This window comes from Ctenocephalides felis, unplaced genomic scaffold (assembly GCF_003426905.1).
Source record: "Ctenocephalides felis isolate EL2017-DRISC unplaced genomic scaffold, ASM342690v1 CF-g0.4_SCAFFOLD_03571, whole genome shotgun sequence".
In the NCBI taxonomy this organism is placed as follows: Eukaryota; Metazoa; Arthropoda; class Insecta; order Siphonaptera; family Pulicidae; genus Ctenocephalides; species Ctenocephalides felis.
This window is the reverse complement of record NW_020539725.1, coordinates 67,049,232-67,067,327: the sequence shown is the minus strand read 5'-3', so window position 1 is coordinate 67,067,327 and position 18,096 is coordinate 67,049,232. Positions and strand designations below refer to the sequence as shown.

Sequence of the window (18,096 nt, the reverse complement as noted above, 5' to 3'; positions counted from 1 at the left end):
ACAAATCAAGTTGTGCACTTTTGAGGTTAGGTTAACAGATTTTTGTTTATTTTACTTTCCCCACTTTGATTAATTGTTTTTCACTAACTATTGATAAATATAATAAACACAATACGTTATTCAAAACAAAATATAGTTAATAATATGTATTTTTATAATTATTCTCTTAAAAAAGAAATTTTGACAGCACTTTTGTTAAGTTCGTTATCAACTGTCATTTTAAAGGTACAGTCAGCGCCATAGGGATAAAAAAATGGCCGAGTTTCAGAATTTGAAGAATAAATTTTGATTATTCTTCAAATTTAATTATTTAAACAATAATACTAAATTTACAAGCATTTTCATAAATATTGTTAATGAAGAAAGAATAATTATATTTTTAATTTGATAACTTCATTAATTTAATCTTGATGAGGATTGTTATATACTAATATTCAAAGCAATTGAATTTTTTCTAAAGTATATTTGAAATTGTTTGTCTAAAATTTGTGAAAATCATATGTAATCAACAATTAATATTGTAAAATGTGAATTTTTAATAATTATTACAATTATATTTCATTAAGATCTATGCCTTATAGTTTTAGATTATTTTACAAAAGTCCAAATTTTGTAAAAATACATATATTTCAAGTAATAAAGTACCGAGTGTACATTTTAAAACAAGATAAAATTTTTCTACTATAATTTTCATTCATTATTTACATACATAAATATATGTACATGTAAAAACATGAATAATCATATATATATTTATCTACTTAAAATACAACCCGGTCACATTTATTTTCTACTTTATAACAAAATATTTCATTAGAAGGAACACAAAACGAATGCAACAAAATTTTATTACACCTAAAATAAATTATTTCTCCAATTTAATACTTTTACAATTGCTCAGCATTCACTTTGTGTTCAAATTAACAACCCTTTTTCAATTATATAAAATTTATTTCATATATATTATCTATGTCATTTATTGGATCTATCATCTTGATAAAAAAAAAATTATCGATGGATGAAAAATGCAATTTGTTGATTTTTCAATATGGTCTATGTAGTAGATTGTCATCTATAAGTTTATTCATTTATTTTGTCAAAATTTTTGTCGAGTCTTGCATATGTTCTTCTGTGCAGGTCGTCTACTTTCTCAAGGTAATAAGTACCGGGGAATAGTGTCTTCACATCACTTTTTGGAACCTAGATAATAAATGAATAATAGAAAAACATTTTTTACTTAAATTTCTTTATAATAGACCATATGAAAAAAATTATAATGCTTTTGAATATTTTTAACATATTGCACAAAATATATTAACCTTATAATTGTAATACTTACAAAAGGTGCCTGGTGTCCATAGTGCTCACGTTCTTCCATTGACTTTGCAAAATCTTGAGGAGCTACTTTTGTTCTTGCTTCCAACATTGGTTTAATATCTCTGACACCTAAATAAAACACAATTAATTGAAAACATATGTAAAATATCAAGCTTTATATTAAATTACACAAAGCACCATTTCTTTACATTTACCAAAAAATCAAATCAGAGAACAAATTTTAGAGTTTAGATAGTTAAAAGTTATAAAAGTATCCACATATTTTTATTACCTTTGAGTATTCTAGTCAAATGTTGTGGGTCTCCAGTGATCGTAAGTGAGAACATAGTTGCTGCCAATCCAGAACCATAGGAGAACAAAGCAATTCTTTGATTAACCAATTCACTGGCTGGTTTACTGACCAAATAAGACACCAAAGCTGCGTATACTGATGGTGTGTACATATTTCCAACCTTAAAGAAAGATATTTTAATTATTTTCTGCAGCAGTGATGATAAAATATATATTATGCTTACTTGCTATTAAATTAATATAATAAAACATTGATATTACTTCCACTAAGATATATTCAAAAAAACACCATTAACACCAGTTACATAATCAACAACTTCACATCTATCATCATCATGGCTAACTTCATGCACTTTCTAATGTTCGCGCTGATGGCCGTTACATTCAAAGATGTACAAAAAATATTATGAAAGAATTAACTCCATTTTTACATCCGATCCTATTATTTTAACCCAGCAATTGTGGGTTGGCAAAGTGTATTTACAATTGCAATATAATTTCAAATTGTGCAAGATGTTTTTGTTAAATTTATTATATGTTGTATCATATTAAGAAAGTGAAAGTAAGAAAGACTAGATATGTAATGCCATTGGCACTGATATAATAAAAGCAACAAAAGCATAATTTATAATAATAATAATAGCAATTTTTTCTTTGTAAATATATCAACCAAACATTTATATAACAAAAAGAAAAATATCCGCATATTATATAACAATACTTTTTTTAAATTTGTTATTCCATAGCAACCATCAAGACTACTTCATTAAAATTAAATTAAACAATTATTACCTGATTAGCAAGTAACAACGAAGGCTTTGTTTTCTGTTCAAATTGCTTTTTGCTTAAATCCATGAATGCCTTTTCTACATCTCTGTCGAAATATGTGTTTTCGAGTTTTACCTGAGAGAATTGTGACACTGATTCATATCTGGAATGATAAACTACATAAATATAATTGAATTAATAAAAAAATAAATGTTTAACTGTATATTGAAAGTTAAACATGATTATAATTAAATATAGACAAATAAAAAAATATGCAAGTATAAAAAATTTAAAAAAATGTCCATTTATTAATAATTAGAATTCTTATTTTCATGAAATTTATTCTTAAACATCTTTAGAATATATTTTTACCATTATTGATCTATTTTAATCACTATTTTAATTTTAAAAATATTTTTTCATCAACAAATTATGTATTGATTTGAAATTTTTATTAAATCTGAGTTTGATAACTAACTTTAACTTGTGGGAATCATTGTCGATACCATTTCCATTGACCACCACTTCTGAAGGCTGAGAACAAGTGGTCAAACTCGTGTGATTGGCAGTACCTTCTTCACGTAAGAAATCATTGAGTGCCAAACGTGCCAAAGCCTTTTGCACAAGTTTGCAATAAGGAGCATGGAACAGGACAGCGTCTAATCCATCTAAACCTTCTGTAAAAGAAATAAAAATCAATTGAAAAATTTCATTAAATTTGTTGAAAATAAGCAAACAGTGAATTTCTATTACTGACTAGATTTTTCTCCCTCCAACTTTGCCCTTTTTTCACAGTAAAGAGCATAGCAAGCGTCCAGCGCTCCCAAATAACATTGAATACTTAATTTTCCATCGACCGTAGGATACTCAGAACTCAAATCAGGTTTGTAGAAATCATAAGCATGTCTCATACATGAAGCCCTGAGACCTCTGTCCATCGACAAGGGAGCTCCGGGACCCACCAGCATCGCTACAGCACCTGCACCTCCTGTTGGACGAGCAGCACCCTAAATAATAAAAATATTATTACATTTATTACACTATAATTAGTTTTTTGGCTGTTTTATATACCTTTGCGTATACTGCAATGTCTCCAGCAACAACCAAAGCCAATCTGCCATCCCAAGCACTGCTTTCGACCCAGGAAACAGCATTGAAAAGTGCAGCAGTGCCCCCATAACAAGCATTTGTAGAATCTACACCCTCGATATCAGTAACACCTTTGCAGTGTGGTTCGAATAATTGCATAAGGACAGATTTTACACTTTTTGATTTGTCGAGAAGGGTTTCTGTGCCTACTCCCAAATAACCTTAAATATAATTGAAGAAGAAAAGTTAATTGAGTTAAATCTAAATGTTGATGAATCATTCAATGAGGTTAAAGGTGGTATTTTTTATAAAGTACCTATTCTATCATAAGGCACTTGATGTCTTTCCATCAAATTTTTAACAACTGTTAAACACAATGAATTAATATCTTCTCGGTCACCACAGAAGCCCATTCTTGCTTGGCCGAGTCCAATTGTGTATTTCCTGCTGACACTCCATCGAATGCCTAAAAAATAAAAATAAAGAAATTGAAATTAAATTGCAACTTAAATTATTTAATAAATTTTCTTCAATTCTCTTTTTACAAGTTAAGTTTAATAAAAAAAAACAAACATGAAAAATGAATTTATATAAAAATATATAAACATCTGGCAAAAAAAAATCAATTTTTGAAGTCTTTAAATAACAATATATTAAAGAAGAAGAAAATTATAAAATATCATAATTTACTAGGTATTGTTAATTGTGTGGTTAAAAAATTTAAATATATTAATATTTATAATATCTATATTATTTAAATTAAGAAATATAAATATTGTTTTATGAGTATTTTTAAAAAAAATAGTAATAATAAAAGTGTTGACTTATATGTAAATGAAGTAAAAAAATTTAATAATAGAAAATTAAACTAATTAATGAAATTTTTTTTTAATAATAAACAAATTGATTTTCATACAATACATAATATATATATATATATATATATATAATATAATATAATAAATATAATATAATAAGGCTGATGAACTTTGAACAATCGAAGATTAGATAACAATTTTTTTGTTATTAATACTATTATTAATTAAGAGTATTGATAAGGTAATCAAAATATAAAAATAACTATCAATATTTATCTATATATAGTTATCTATTAAATTAATATCAAAATGATTTACACTGACGTTACTTACATTTTGGTTTTGTGTCATTTTTAATTGAACAATATTTATTTCTAAATCTATTGATTAAATAGTAGACGTTATTTTTTCGAATGGGTAACCTAACCTATTTACTGGTTTTTTAAACTTCTGAATGTATTTTTTCATTGAAATTATCAATCTGTACTTCTCATTTTATTTAAAGATATGACTTTACTCACATCGCATCCAATAATCTTCTTTTTAACACAAAAGTTGCATAATATTCATGTATTTTCTAAATTTTTTATTTCCCTTACCTCGAGTTCGGCCTGGTCGACATATTGCGACGGAAACGTCAGTTCGATGGCAAGGATGCCAACATTGGGAGGCCAAGCACCCATCTCCCGCCCGTTGTAGAACTGATTCAAATCTTCAGCGTCCCTAGATGCAATTAAAATACTTAATTCTATGAAAATATGATAAATAAAACATATACATAAATCCCAGAACGTTTATCCAAAGTCCTGTTAAAAATATGAAAATTATTGTTAATCGCATGAAGTCAGATGCAATTTAATACAGTGAAGTTGGTTAGATGTTCTTTAACCCTGCTGCCGGAAATGTCAGATTGAAAAATGATTATTTAAACAAAATGGCGATTTTTACTAACCTGTTTAAAAATATAAATATTTGATTTGTTTAGTGAAATATATCAAAAAGTGCAATAGAATTAGTTTAATTTAAATTATTTCGTCCATGTGTAATAAATGAACTTTGAAATTGTTTTGCCAGCGCTCAATACGTAAAGAGTTCCGATGTAAGCCGTTTGTATATCGACAATGAAGATAAACATATGAATTTGCACTTGACGTCTTTTTCGTTATTAAACAATTATAACAGTGCTAATAACGGAATAAAACTAAGTAGGTGCACATATATTTAGTTTTTATAATCAACCAACAATAAAGAAAATCCTATATTAAAAGATATGAATAAAATATATGGGACAAATTCCAAAATTTTTTTACGGTTAATTCAACTCAAATTTAAGGGTCAATTTTCCAAAAAATGGAAATGTTATTGCAATGCTATATTACAGTGCATAAGTAGGTAGTAACGTACTGTAAAATGCTATGTATTTGCTGTGCGACATAAACCTAACTTCTTTGACGTTTTTGAATTTTAGAGGTTAGGTTTTAGGTAGAAAACGCCTGACCGCTCAGCAAATTCATAGCTTTTTGAATAAGTTTGTGACCATCAATTCATACGAATATAGACCCGTACCATAGCATTACTATAACATAGCTATTTTATCGAAAAATTCGGCATCTTAGACAAAAATATATCACAAGTTATTTATTTTAGTTTAAGTTAACTTTATTATTATCTATATTATAATCCGATCAGTTTGGGTGTGCTTTTATTATTTATTTGTACTTTTATTATATTTATTATTAAGTATTTTAGATAAACATCTAACATCTGCATTGTACATTTATTTAGAATTTTCGTGCTATTTTGATGTTTTTATTTAATTTAATTAAATATTACAAAATCCTACATCGTATCTGTAAATAAATAAATAAATAATAATAAAAACCAAAATATTGTAGGGGTCAACAATTTGGTTGATTGTTTTTTTATTTTATTTTATTTTATTTTGAAAAATCCTATATATTTAATAAATAAATAAATAAAAATCAAAACCAGAAGGTTGTACATTTGTAATTTTGATGACCAAGTCAGAGTCATCAATTTGGTTGATGTGGTTGATTGATTTTTTTTAATTTGAATTTATAAAATCATGTATTCGTAAACAAATTAATAATTAAAAATAAAAACCAGAAGGATGTCCATTTCTAATTGTGATGACCAAGTCGGGGCCACCAATTTGCTGAATGTTTTTATTTAATTCAATTTAATATTTAAAAATCATGTATCTATAATAAATAAATAAATAAAAAAAAAACAATAATAAAAAAGAAAGTTGTCCATTTCTAACTGTGGTCGGCCAAGTCGGGGTCAACAATTTGGTTGATTGATTTTTTAAATTTATGTTATTTATTATTATAAATTTCTGCATCCGTAAATAAATAAATAAAAATAAAAATAAGAAGGATTGTTCATCTTTAATTATGGTAACGAAGTTGGGGTCACCAATTTGGTTGATTTATATTAACTTCCTGAAGGATAAGTTAAAGTAATCGCAAAAATTTCGAAAATCAATTTTTTTATATATCTTTACATTTCAAAGTCTTCTGAACATTTTAGCATACCTTAAGCAAAAATTAATGAGTATTAGCGTGTGTGTGTGTGTATGTGCGGATACAATTTTTCGTCAACGAATTTGTGAACACGGATTAACCAATTTGAACAATCAAAAAAAAGTTCCAAATTTTCAAATAATTTCAAAATATAAATAAAAACATTTCAAAATTTTCAAGTCCATTTTCAATGTAGATGATCATGTCAGTCAGGGTCACCAATTTGGTTGATTTATATACTAGAATAAATAATGATAAAAAATTAACAAAATTTAAAAAAATGATCTATTAAAAATTTAGAATTAGAAACTTTTAGAATCAGAAATAATGGTGGAAATTTCCACCATTAAGGGCTAATTTCACTTGGAATATAATGTAATATATGATCTATATGTATTTTGAAGTAAATATGAATATCACTTGTTGTAAAATTTGTACCATGTGGTTTACACGATAATGTAATAACTTTTTATTACACAAAACATTCAGAAACACATCGAATATCGCAGAAAACTAGTTAAATTTTAAAATATGATTTACAAAAATACATTTTAGAAAATATTTAACCGACTTAGTTAAATGTAAATCAAAAAATCCTGTAGGTTCGTACAATTATGAAATTGTTGATTTTAGTAAATTTCGCACCAAACTCGGAACAAAACTATTGATGATCTATTTCTCATCACGTGTAATCTTTTAGACATCATAATTTACCAGAACTTCATTGTTATCCAACTTTTTATTAAATTATTTATTATTGCACAATGCACAACTACTATTGCCTAAGGTTTGCACTCAACTCAGAACTCTGTGGTTAAAATTTTAATGATCACAGGATTGTTTTATCAAAAGCACTCTATGTTATTTCTTCCATCGATCAGACTTAAGAAATCCCAGGCTGAAACAATTGCAATTGTTTCGTGCCATCTATTCATACCGAGAGGTAAATAATAAATATTGATACTATAAATCCATTTTATGGTAGTATGGTAGTATGACTCAATGGAGGAGAAAAAACAAATAAGCAATCTCTTTACAATAATGCAATAAGCAATCTCTTCATGATATGGAATGACCAGCCATGATCCGAAACATGCAACTCCAAACAAACCATTCTATTTTGCGGTGTAGAAATATACATATATATATATACATATATATATATATATATATATATATATATATATACATATATTATATTATATATATATATATATATATATATATATATATATATACATATATATTTCTTCACATGTAGGTTTTTCGCACGCCATCGCTTACGATTATAAACATTGATATGTTTGCAAGTTCTAAGAGCTTGATGTAATAAGGAGATTATTGCCGGATGAAATAAATAAACAAATTGGATAAATATTAGATCCTGTGTGAAAAACGTACGTCCATTCTCTAAAATTATATATAGAAGTATTCCCAGAAAAGTGTGCTCTCTTATTTTACTATTTGCTTATTCTTGAATTAATTTGCTTCGTTTTCACAAAATGTGTTACTTACAAAACCGGTTCAAATCCCATTTTCAGTCAATCTGATAACCAAGTAGTACTATTCACCCTAACATATAGATCAAAATGTTTCCAAGTAGAAACAACCTTACCCGACAATTGCTGTTAAAAATTTAAAATATCGTCGCAAATAATAACTAATTATAATCAATAACACAGGCCTACAATTTTTTTTTGTTTGGTGCATTAAATGTTAGAGCTGATTCTTATAGTATTTATTGCGCTGATTTCAAATCTGCAAACTTTTTTGTATCAGCTCTACTCTGGAACTTGGAAAGAAGTTGCCGAAACCAGGTCCATTCTAGGTCTCCATGGAAAAGAACTTTTCACAGTGTCAACTAATGTTCCAAATAAGGCCGAATGGGTTTTGTAAGTTTGTATATACGAGTAGGCATATCTCATTAAAATAAAATTCTGAATTGTATTACTATTTTGTCCTTTCATTCCTTATATATCATATATACCATATCTTGAAAACTAAAGCTCATAGAAAAAAAACAAGGTCATTTTTGAAATCAGCGCCCCAAATATACTTAAAAACAGCATTAAAATCGTTTGCATCATTTTCTTTGTTGGCCTGTGTAATCAATAATAATTTGATTACTACCAACAATTTATTAATAATGATCATTTTAATCAACAAATGATTTTTTTTATTTTTTACTAGATCTGCAAAACTGCTAGACCTTCGTTTCCAAAATTTAGTAAATTCTTCATTCTATCAGTAGAAGTATAAGATTTTTTGAAACTAATTACTTAATTGCTTTTTTTTGCATCGTATCTCCCAATATGGCTGGATCTGCCTTTCCTAAAAACAAATCAGCATGTCTCCCCGGTAATAAGAACCGAATGTTTTTAGAATCATTCAAATTGATTGATCCGTGCTCTCGAAATCGTCGACGAAAGTCATTTAAAAGATGAGTATAAAAACAGGTAAGAATGATAACATTCTAGATCCTCCCCCCACAAAGTAATGCCTAACGGTGGTTTCTGTGGGGACCAGAGACAAGGGCAAACAGGAGGTTTTAGTCGGTATTATACCCATGGCGGTATTGAGTCCGACATACCCAGACAAAAAACTCAGTCTGGGACTTAAAAACGCATTTCCTTTGTTATACAAGAACATACACATCCCCATTTCTAAAGTATGCCAAAATGTTCAGAAGGTTTTGAAGCGTAAAATTATTATAAAAAAATTAATTTCGATTTTTTCGATTAGGTTAAGTCACCATATGAGAAGTTAAAAAACAACAATTATCTTGCCTTTTAATATGAAAGAATATGAAATAGATAAGGCAGCCAATGGTTCGCTTTCAAAAAAAAATATTATATATAGTAGGAACTTTTAGTACATTAGTTCTAAATCATGTAGGATAAACTCAGGGCAAAAGTGCTTTACCTTGTTCTAGTGCTTTCCGCACTCACCAGATGGTCTACTGTGCCAAAATTCATTACTCTTCCTAAAGAACTGATTTTTTTAGTATAATACACATACTTTAAACGTTTAATTTCATTATTATATATTTTTGTGAAAACATATTTGTGATTTAGTTTAAAATATATTTTATACTCGCATATTTTGTTTTTTATTGATTTTCATTTCATTTATTCAATTTAATCAGGTTTTTCTTTTCTATATTAAATATTTATATAAATCTTATCCTAGAATTAAACCAGAGGTAAATTTACGTGCTACAGTTGGAAATTTACGTGCGCCTCTATGGACTGGGGAAACAATTAAATTGAAGTAATGGCGGAGCGGCCATGTTTGCGATCTATTTATACTTCATCTATATTATAATGTAATTATAAATCTATAATAAAAATATACATTTTTTTCAATTCTCTCTCTCATCTATCTAGGAGTTTATCATTTTGTGGACAAAGTTATTAAAAATTTCCACAATCGTGCCGATAGCGTATCTCAATTACGATTAAATATCGTGCTAATTGTCTATTTACGGTAATTAAATTCTGCGTGTCCGAAAACTTTCATTAGAAAGCTCTCATGCCATTGACTTGGCAGAGAAGTGCCATTCCCATTGATATGTAGAAAGCAAACGCATTAGGTGGAATCCAAGTGGAATCTAATTATGCGAAATGGTAAAACGCAACGATCAAAACGTTTGCCAATTGAACAATTCGGGACAAACCCAACATGAGAGATCAATTAGAAACGACTAGGTGTAAGTGGCACTTTTTGAATAAAGTCAAGAAACATGACACGTGACATAATCGACTAATCGATAGGAATTCAGTTTTGCAAATTTTGAAATTCTCCATTTTGACCTCGAACTTGATCATAACATCATAAAAAAAAAATCGTTCAGAAAACGACAAAAAATTATTTATAGGCGTATAGTCTCATAAATTGTATCAAAGTGTATCTGTCTATTTTCGTACATCTCCATCGATTTTCTATAAATCTACAATACCCACTATTTAATGATGAGTAAGAAAAAATTTCACCTGTGGAATTTTAAAAGAAACAATGTCAAAGTCGTTCCTCGTTCTGAGTTCTGAGTTCTTCGGCGTTCCACATCCATTCCAAACGCACGCACTTGTTGTATGGAAAAATGTAGGTTACAATCACATTATTATATTTATTTACAGTTATAAAACTTGAATTTGTACAAGTTTACATAACTGAATAAACAAAAATGGACGAGGAAGAGCGAAAACTATGGATTCGACAGGTGAAATAGGAAATGAAGCCAATTGGAAATGAAAATGTGGGAAACTTAGAAAAAACTGAACGAATTAAGGTTGGTTTTGATAAAACTTCAATTGATTTTTTTCATTTTAAATTTTTTTAGTAGCGATCAAAACTATAACAAACTTTTGACGTACGAAAATCTTGGTGCGGAACCCATAGAAATGTAAACAAAGTACTCATTGCTATCTCTATAAAATCTCTATAATGATGTTTTTTAACTTTATTTTATTGGATCTCTGAAACTGCTGGACCTACTTTTGCAAAAACTTAATCAGTTCTTCATTTCATCAATAAAAGAAAAATATCATTCATATTGGTTGATAAGTCTCGAAATCGTAGACGAAAAATTGTATCCGCATACATACATACACTCACACATGCATCCTTTTTTTTAAGGTATGCCACAATGTTCAGAAGACTTTAAAACGTAAAGATACATAAAAAATTTCATTTTCGTTTTTTGGGACTACTATACGGGAAGTAAAATATTTATTAGAACTACATTTCAAATTTGTGCAAACGATGCGAAAGTTTCACTTTAAAAGTGAAAAGTTTAAAGCGAAGTTAGAATATTAAGTTGGTTCCGAATTTTAAATATTTCCAAATAATAATACAATAAACTCATTTTTATTTAATTTATTCATATTATTAAATTTGAAAAACATATGCTTGTGCTTATTTTCAATGTTTTTTTTGTTTGGTATGATAACCAAAACAGCTGGACCTACCTTAACCAACAAACTAATCAACTCTTCATCGATTGCATTTTAAACGTTCACTCATATTTTTACAAATTTATTACATATTTTTCCAAATTCGGTCTCATTCGATTCAGAATGAGTTGCAATTCAAGAAAATCAAAATCAATTGAATTTTTATGTGAAAACATGAACTTCTTTGGGAAGTTGATAAATCTAAAATTAATAAACCTAACGAAAATTTTATAAAATCTGCATCTTTGTTATCAAATTAATTTATAGAATTAAAACAGCAACTTATTCTACATTTATTTACATTTTAGGCATGCAAGAAATATTTTGAATTTTTAATTTTATGAACTATTTCTCTAGCACGTTTTGAAAGAGTAAAACAGAATGCAATTTAATTCCAGATTTCCAGCAATTTGCCTTATCACGATGCCAAGCTTCGTTTATTTTATAATAGAAATAGCACAAATAATAAATAGTTCATTTACTATTGCAATGTAGAGCAAACAATTTTATTTTTCATATTTTTTCACGTTTTTGTAATAACAGTACCTTCATGTCTAAATATAAATCTTAACTGGTTTAAAGTGAAACTGTTAAAGTGTTTACTCCTTTTAATTATATATATAAATATTAAAATTTATATTTGAACAAAGTTGTTTAGCGCATTTTTTATTTATATATGCGTGCACAATTATTTTTTTTATTTTATGACTGAATTTAACAAATTTATGGCGTTATAATTTTGTTTTGAATAACATGGTGTTATTTTCAAACTATAATTGACCGGTATAATAAAAAATAAAATATGAAATCGCTAATTGTGGAATCAATAATTATGTCAAATGTTATAAACTGAATTTCTATTTATTAACTTGTCGAAGAAGTTTATGTTTTTGCCAGAAAATCCGTTTTACTACATTCAGATTTAAGATATATTTTTATAAAGAACACTTGAAGAGTTTTCTTGCTTTTTCAAATTCAAAAATGTGAAATAATTTATGAACTTATAAAATGCAAGTGGCTTCTATATAAATATATTTTTGTTGAAACCTACTTTCAGGATCTTAGGAAAGATCTATTTATTATAAAAAGCATTTTTTGGAAGCTTATGTTATTCTTTTAAGATTTTAACAAAATCGATTTTTAGAAAAAATATTTCATGAATTTTCTACTTTCTATTTTTGTTATTTTATCCTTAAAAACAACTTCTAAGATATTAATGAAATATTTAATTTTAGAAAGAATATTTCATGAGTTTTCTTGCTTCTGATTTTCATATTTTTAATTTACCTTCTTCCCTAAAAAAGACTTCTAAGATTTTAATCAAATATCTAGTTTTAGAACATTTCATGAGTTTTATTCTTTCTTATTTTTTTGATACTTATATTTTAGGATTTTTACGAATTATGTATTTTTAGAGCTTTCTTGCTTCTCATTTTGTAGCTTTTTATTTTTTCCCTAGGAACAACTTTTAAGATTTTTACGAATTATGTATTTTTGAAAGAAATTTCAAAATTTCATGAGTTCTTGCTTTTCATTTTCTAGCTTTTTAATTTTTTTCCTAAAAACAATTTTAGGATTTTATAAAAATATGTATTTTTCGAAAGAACATGTACGAGCTTTCTTGTTTCTTATTTTCTGGCTTTTTATTTTTTTAGTTTTTTTATTTAAAAAAATATTTAAAATTTTATAGAAATATGTATCTTTAGAAATAATATTTCATGCTTCATATTTTCTTATTATCTGCGACTCTATTTTTTCCCCAAAAAACAACTTTTAGAATTTTAAAAAAATATGTATTTTTAGGAAGAACATTTCGTAAGTTGTCTTACTTCTCATTTTCTTATTTTCTAGCTTTCTATTTTTTTCCTAAAAAAAACTTTTGGGATTTTAATGAAATGTGTATTTTTAGAAAGAACATTTTATGAGTTTTCTTGCTTCTTATTTTTCTATTTTCTAGCTCTTATTATTTTCTCTAAAAAAATTTCAGGATTTTAATATTATATGTATTTTTAAAAATACATTTTAACGAAAGAACATTTTATGAGTTTTTTTGCTCCTCATCTGCTTATTTTCTAGCTTTCTATTTATTTATTTTTTCCCCCAGTAAAAACTTTTAGAATTTTAATTAAATATGAATTTCATTTCATTTTTCCAATAGCTTTCTATTTTTCCAATAAAAAAACTTTCAGGATTTTAATGAAAAATCTATTTTTAGATAAAACATTTTGAGTTTTCTTGATTCTTATTTTCTTATTTTCTAGCTTTCCTTTTTTTCCCAAAAAAAACTTTCAGGATTTTAATAATATATGTATTTTTAGAGAAAATACTTCTCTAACATTAGTTTTTCTAGCTCTCTATTTTTGCATTATTTTTAGAAAGATTATATTTTTTCCCCTAAAAACATCTTTTAGGAAAAACTTAACTTCTCAGAAAGAATATTTCATGAGTTTTTTAGTTTATTTTCTAGCTTTCTATTTTATTTTTATCGCTAAAAACAACTTTCAAGATTTTAATGAAATATGTATTTTTAGAAACATTATGTTTTTTTTTATTTTATCCTGAAAAAAACTTTTAGTAAACTTAACTTTTCAGAAAGAATATTATATGAGTTCTTTAGTTGCTGATTTTCTAACTTTTTATTTTTTTTTTTATCCCTAAAAACTTACAGCATTTTAATCAAATATGTATTATTAGAAATATTCTATTTTTTCATAGTATCCTCTAAAAACAGGATTTTATTAATCTTTGAAAATAAGATTTTTAGGAAATATTTAACTTTAATAGAAATATTTCATGAATTTTGTAGTTTCTTCAAATTGATAAAAATAATTTATAAATAGATTAAATGCATCTAATTCTTTTACTTGAAAAATGCTTTCAGGATCTTTAATAAAAGCAATTTTTGTAGAGGTAGAACCATTTTACAACTTTGTAAATTATTTTTTAACATTTGTAGAAGCAAAAGAGGAAGAAGATAAATAACTAGAAATTAAAGCAAGCCCAAAAATAAATACATTTCAAATTCTTACCTTCTCTACCAAAAATCACTCCACCAATTTTGAATCCCTTACCAAAATAAATGAGCAAAGCTTCAAATATTATATAAAATTAGTAAAAGCAACAACTTAAAATTAAATTAAAAACTAAACAACCATATACATAACACTTTCGTGATGTCGAAACATAAAATGAAACATAAAAATGAATGGTAAGCGAAAAATTATCAACAACCAAGGTTAGTAAAGTAAATGTATTAAAGTTTCCACTCACGAACAAAATGAAAAACAAACACTTTATTATTATATTTATATTTACATAATTTCATTCAGTCGAAATCGTGATTTGTAGGTTATACAGTGCACGTTGCTGGGTAAATTATTTATTATAACTATTGAACTGGTTTTATATAGTTTTTTCGATCACTGAATGGGATTAGGCACAGTTTTATGTTTGTTTTAAAACGTTCACTTTGTGTTTATCGTTTGAGACTGATTTGTAAAACGAATAAAAACTGTATTGAAGTCTGACTGTTCCCACTTCGGAGACATAACCTAGAAATTGTACGAGCGAGACTTTTCGATTTGACAGCGAGGCTCGAGTGACGCAGTGTAAGGACGGTTCACATGGGGGAAAATATAAATGTGACAGATGGTAAAGGAACTAGTTTTAAAATGGCGACTTTTGAAGGCAAATTGCTGCAACTTCATGCATTGTAATTTAAAGTTCGAGGAATTTTAAATGTTTTCAAATAGATTATTATAAATGATGATGATGTAATTTATATTATTCGTATTTTATAGACGAAATATAAGAGCTTATAAATTGGACGACGACGTTTGTATATGTTTACATATAAAGTAAAAGAACAGAACTTAATGAAGGACCTTATCTCATATTTCTATTAATTATATAAATTGAATCGCAAAGTTAAAATTATTTCAAGTGTATAAACGAGCTTTAAAATTATAACTAGAATTAAAATTAAAATCCGAATTGTTTTCGATATTTTTTTAGAAATAAAAAAACTAGAGGTGTATGGCATCGTGTGTTAATGCAGATTGCTGGAACTTCTCGTACCATTTTTTTTAAATATTCAATTTTTTTTTAAACTTTGAACAAATTTGATTTTTGAGAATTTTTAAACAAATTGACTCTTTTAAAAAAACTGAATTTTTTTAACATTTCGAACTTTTTTGATAATTTTGAATTTTTCCCTAAACAATCGTGCTGCGTGTTTTTTTTTTAGAAAAAAAATATTGATAAATAAACATTTGTATTTTTTTTAAGTCTAATGATCATTTTTGTCCACCAAATAGCATATTTGTCACTTTTTTCATTGGATTCCCAAAACCGCTGGGATTGGCATTCTAAAAATTTAATCAGTTTTTCATTCCGCCAATACGAATCGATTATATTATCAATCAATCTAATCGGGTGCCCCGTTTTCTCAAAAATTGAATTCCCACTACTCTTTTCCCCGTATCTTCGAAACGGCTAAACCTGTCTTTGCCAAAAACTAATCAGCACGTCTCCCCCTCAAGAGGAATCGAATATTTTTGAATCATTCAAATCAGTTAATCCGTGTTCTCGAAATCGTTGACAAAAAATTGTATCCGCACATGCATACACACATAAACAGACATCCATTCATTTCTAAGAAGACATCCATCAATCACGTGATCGATTTTTTAAGGATTTTCGGACCTTAAAATTACCCCCGCTCCTTCCATAAAAAATCAAGTGTATTTATGAGAAAAAATTGATAAATTTTTGTTTTTTTTTTGAAAATGTTCAGATTTTTTTTTAATTCTGGTAAAAAATAAATACACATGATGTCTTACTATACCCATACTATACCCCTCCCTCCCCCATGTGATATTTCGTGATTTTTTGTTATTGCCTTAAAAACCTCTTAATGGATGCCCCTGAGGTATGCCTAAATGTTCAAAAACCTTTAAAGTTTGTTTCACAAAAATCCGACTCGCTAATTTAATGCTTTCTCGACGTTTCAAGTCATTATGAATTGAATGGGACCATATTTATATGGGTCTGTGTGTATGTGAGCCTATTTTTGACATTTCGTCGGCAATTTCTCATAAAACGGCTGAACCGATTTCAAAAATTTAAAAGCTGTTCATTGTAACTCGATGAGGACTAGATCGATATCATGGTCATATACAGCATACTAAAATAATACGACTTTACGACAAATAGTTTAATTTTAAAAATTCATCAAAGGTTCAAATTTGTAATGCGATAAGTAAAAAATTTGAAATTCACAAATTCAAAATGAAATAAACTCGATAAAGAGTTTAGATTAAAGAGCAGCTTTGGAATTAGCAAAAAAAATGGGTGAGCAGTCTACGAAACTTCTCTAGTTGTGTAAAAAAATTACTATTAATGTAAATGATTCAAGGATAAAGTACATGATATAAATATTCGTGCCAGTATTTCTTATAGCAGATGCTTAATATTTCACAATTTAATTTATTAAGTTTCTTAAAAAACTAAGTTTCTACATTTTTCATAAAATTTAACATAGCGATAAAGTACATGCACATAATGCTTATAAATTAATTAAAATTTGGAATAATAAGCTACAATTTTATAACATGAACGTGTCTAGGCACTATAATTTATATAATTACAGATATCATAAATGTGTTTGAGAGATATCAATTGGAAAGTAGATTGGAGTGAAAGTATACTTTAGTTTCGAAATAAACAGTTGAAAATTTTATCTAAATATCAAATTCTCATTTTCGTTTGATTAAGTCAATTATTTCGCATAAAATATCATTTATGATTATAAACCATCCTTTATCACCATGACAGTTTGCAATAAGTGAAATTGAGTGAAATTGTTCGACCGCGGCCGGAGCCGATCGTCGACGACTGCGACGTCCGACTTTGGCCGAATCAAAACCAAACATAATCAAAAATATTCCGTCAATTATTGAAATTATAATAAATTTGCTTTCATCGAATTATAATACATAGAATTGATGTCATAAATACCTTTCGAGTAATTTCATTTCGCTAACCTACTAAGGAGACAGATGACGATGGATGGATAAACGATTTGATTCACATTTATCATCACACGCGAGATAATAGATAGATAGATGATTTTTATTATTAATAATTGATATTTATTATGGTTATTAATTAATACTGATTGTTTGTTAATTTTGTGTAATTATTAATTACATGATGCGATGTTCGTGATAAGTTTGTCAAAGTAAATATTAGTATGACACGACGTATAAGTCAGCTTTCGCCCATTTGGACGCA

The 18,096-nt window shown here is 27.1% G+C and overlaps 1 protein-coding gene across 1 annotated transcript; it reads right to left on the bottom strand.

Annotated features, from left to right (window-relative positions):
• Positions 1-894: 894 nt before the first annotated feature.
• Positions 895-17,855, bottom strand: LOC113386972 (hydroxymethylglutaryl-CoA synthase 1-like). The gene is given in 11 exon segments (XM_026624730.1): positions 895-1,200; positions 1,340-1,446; positions 1,610-1,790; positions 2,422-2,573; positions 2,970-3,074; positions 3,155-3,404; positions 3,469-3,707; positions 3,803-3,928; positions 3,931-3,952; positions 4,904-5,027; positions 17,821-17,855. Coding segments are annotated over 11 exon segments (1,443 nt in total). The 5' UTR covers positions 17,838-17,855; the 3' UTR covers positions 895-1,080.
• Positions 17,856-18,096: the final 241 nt, after the last annotated feature.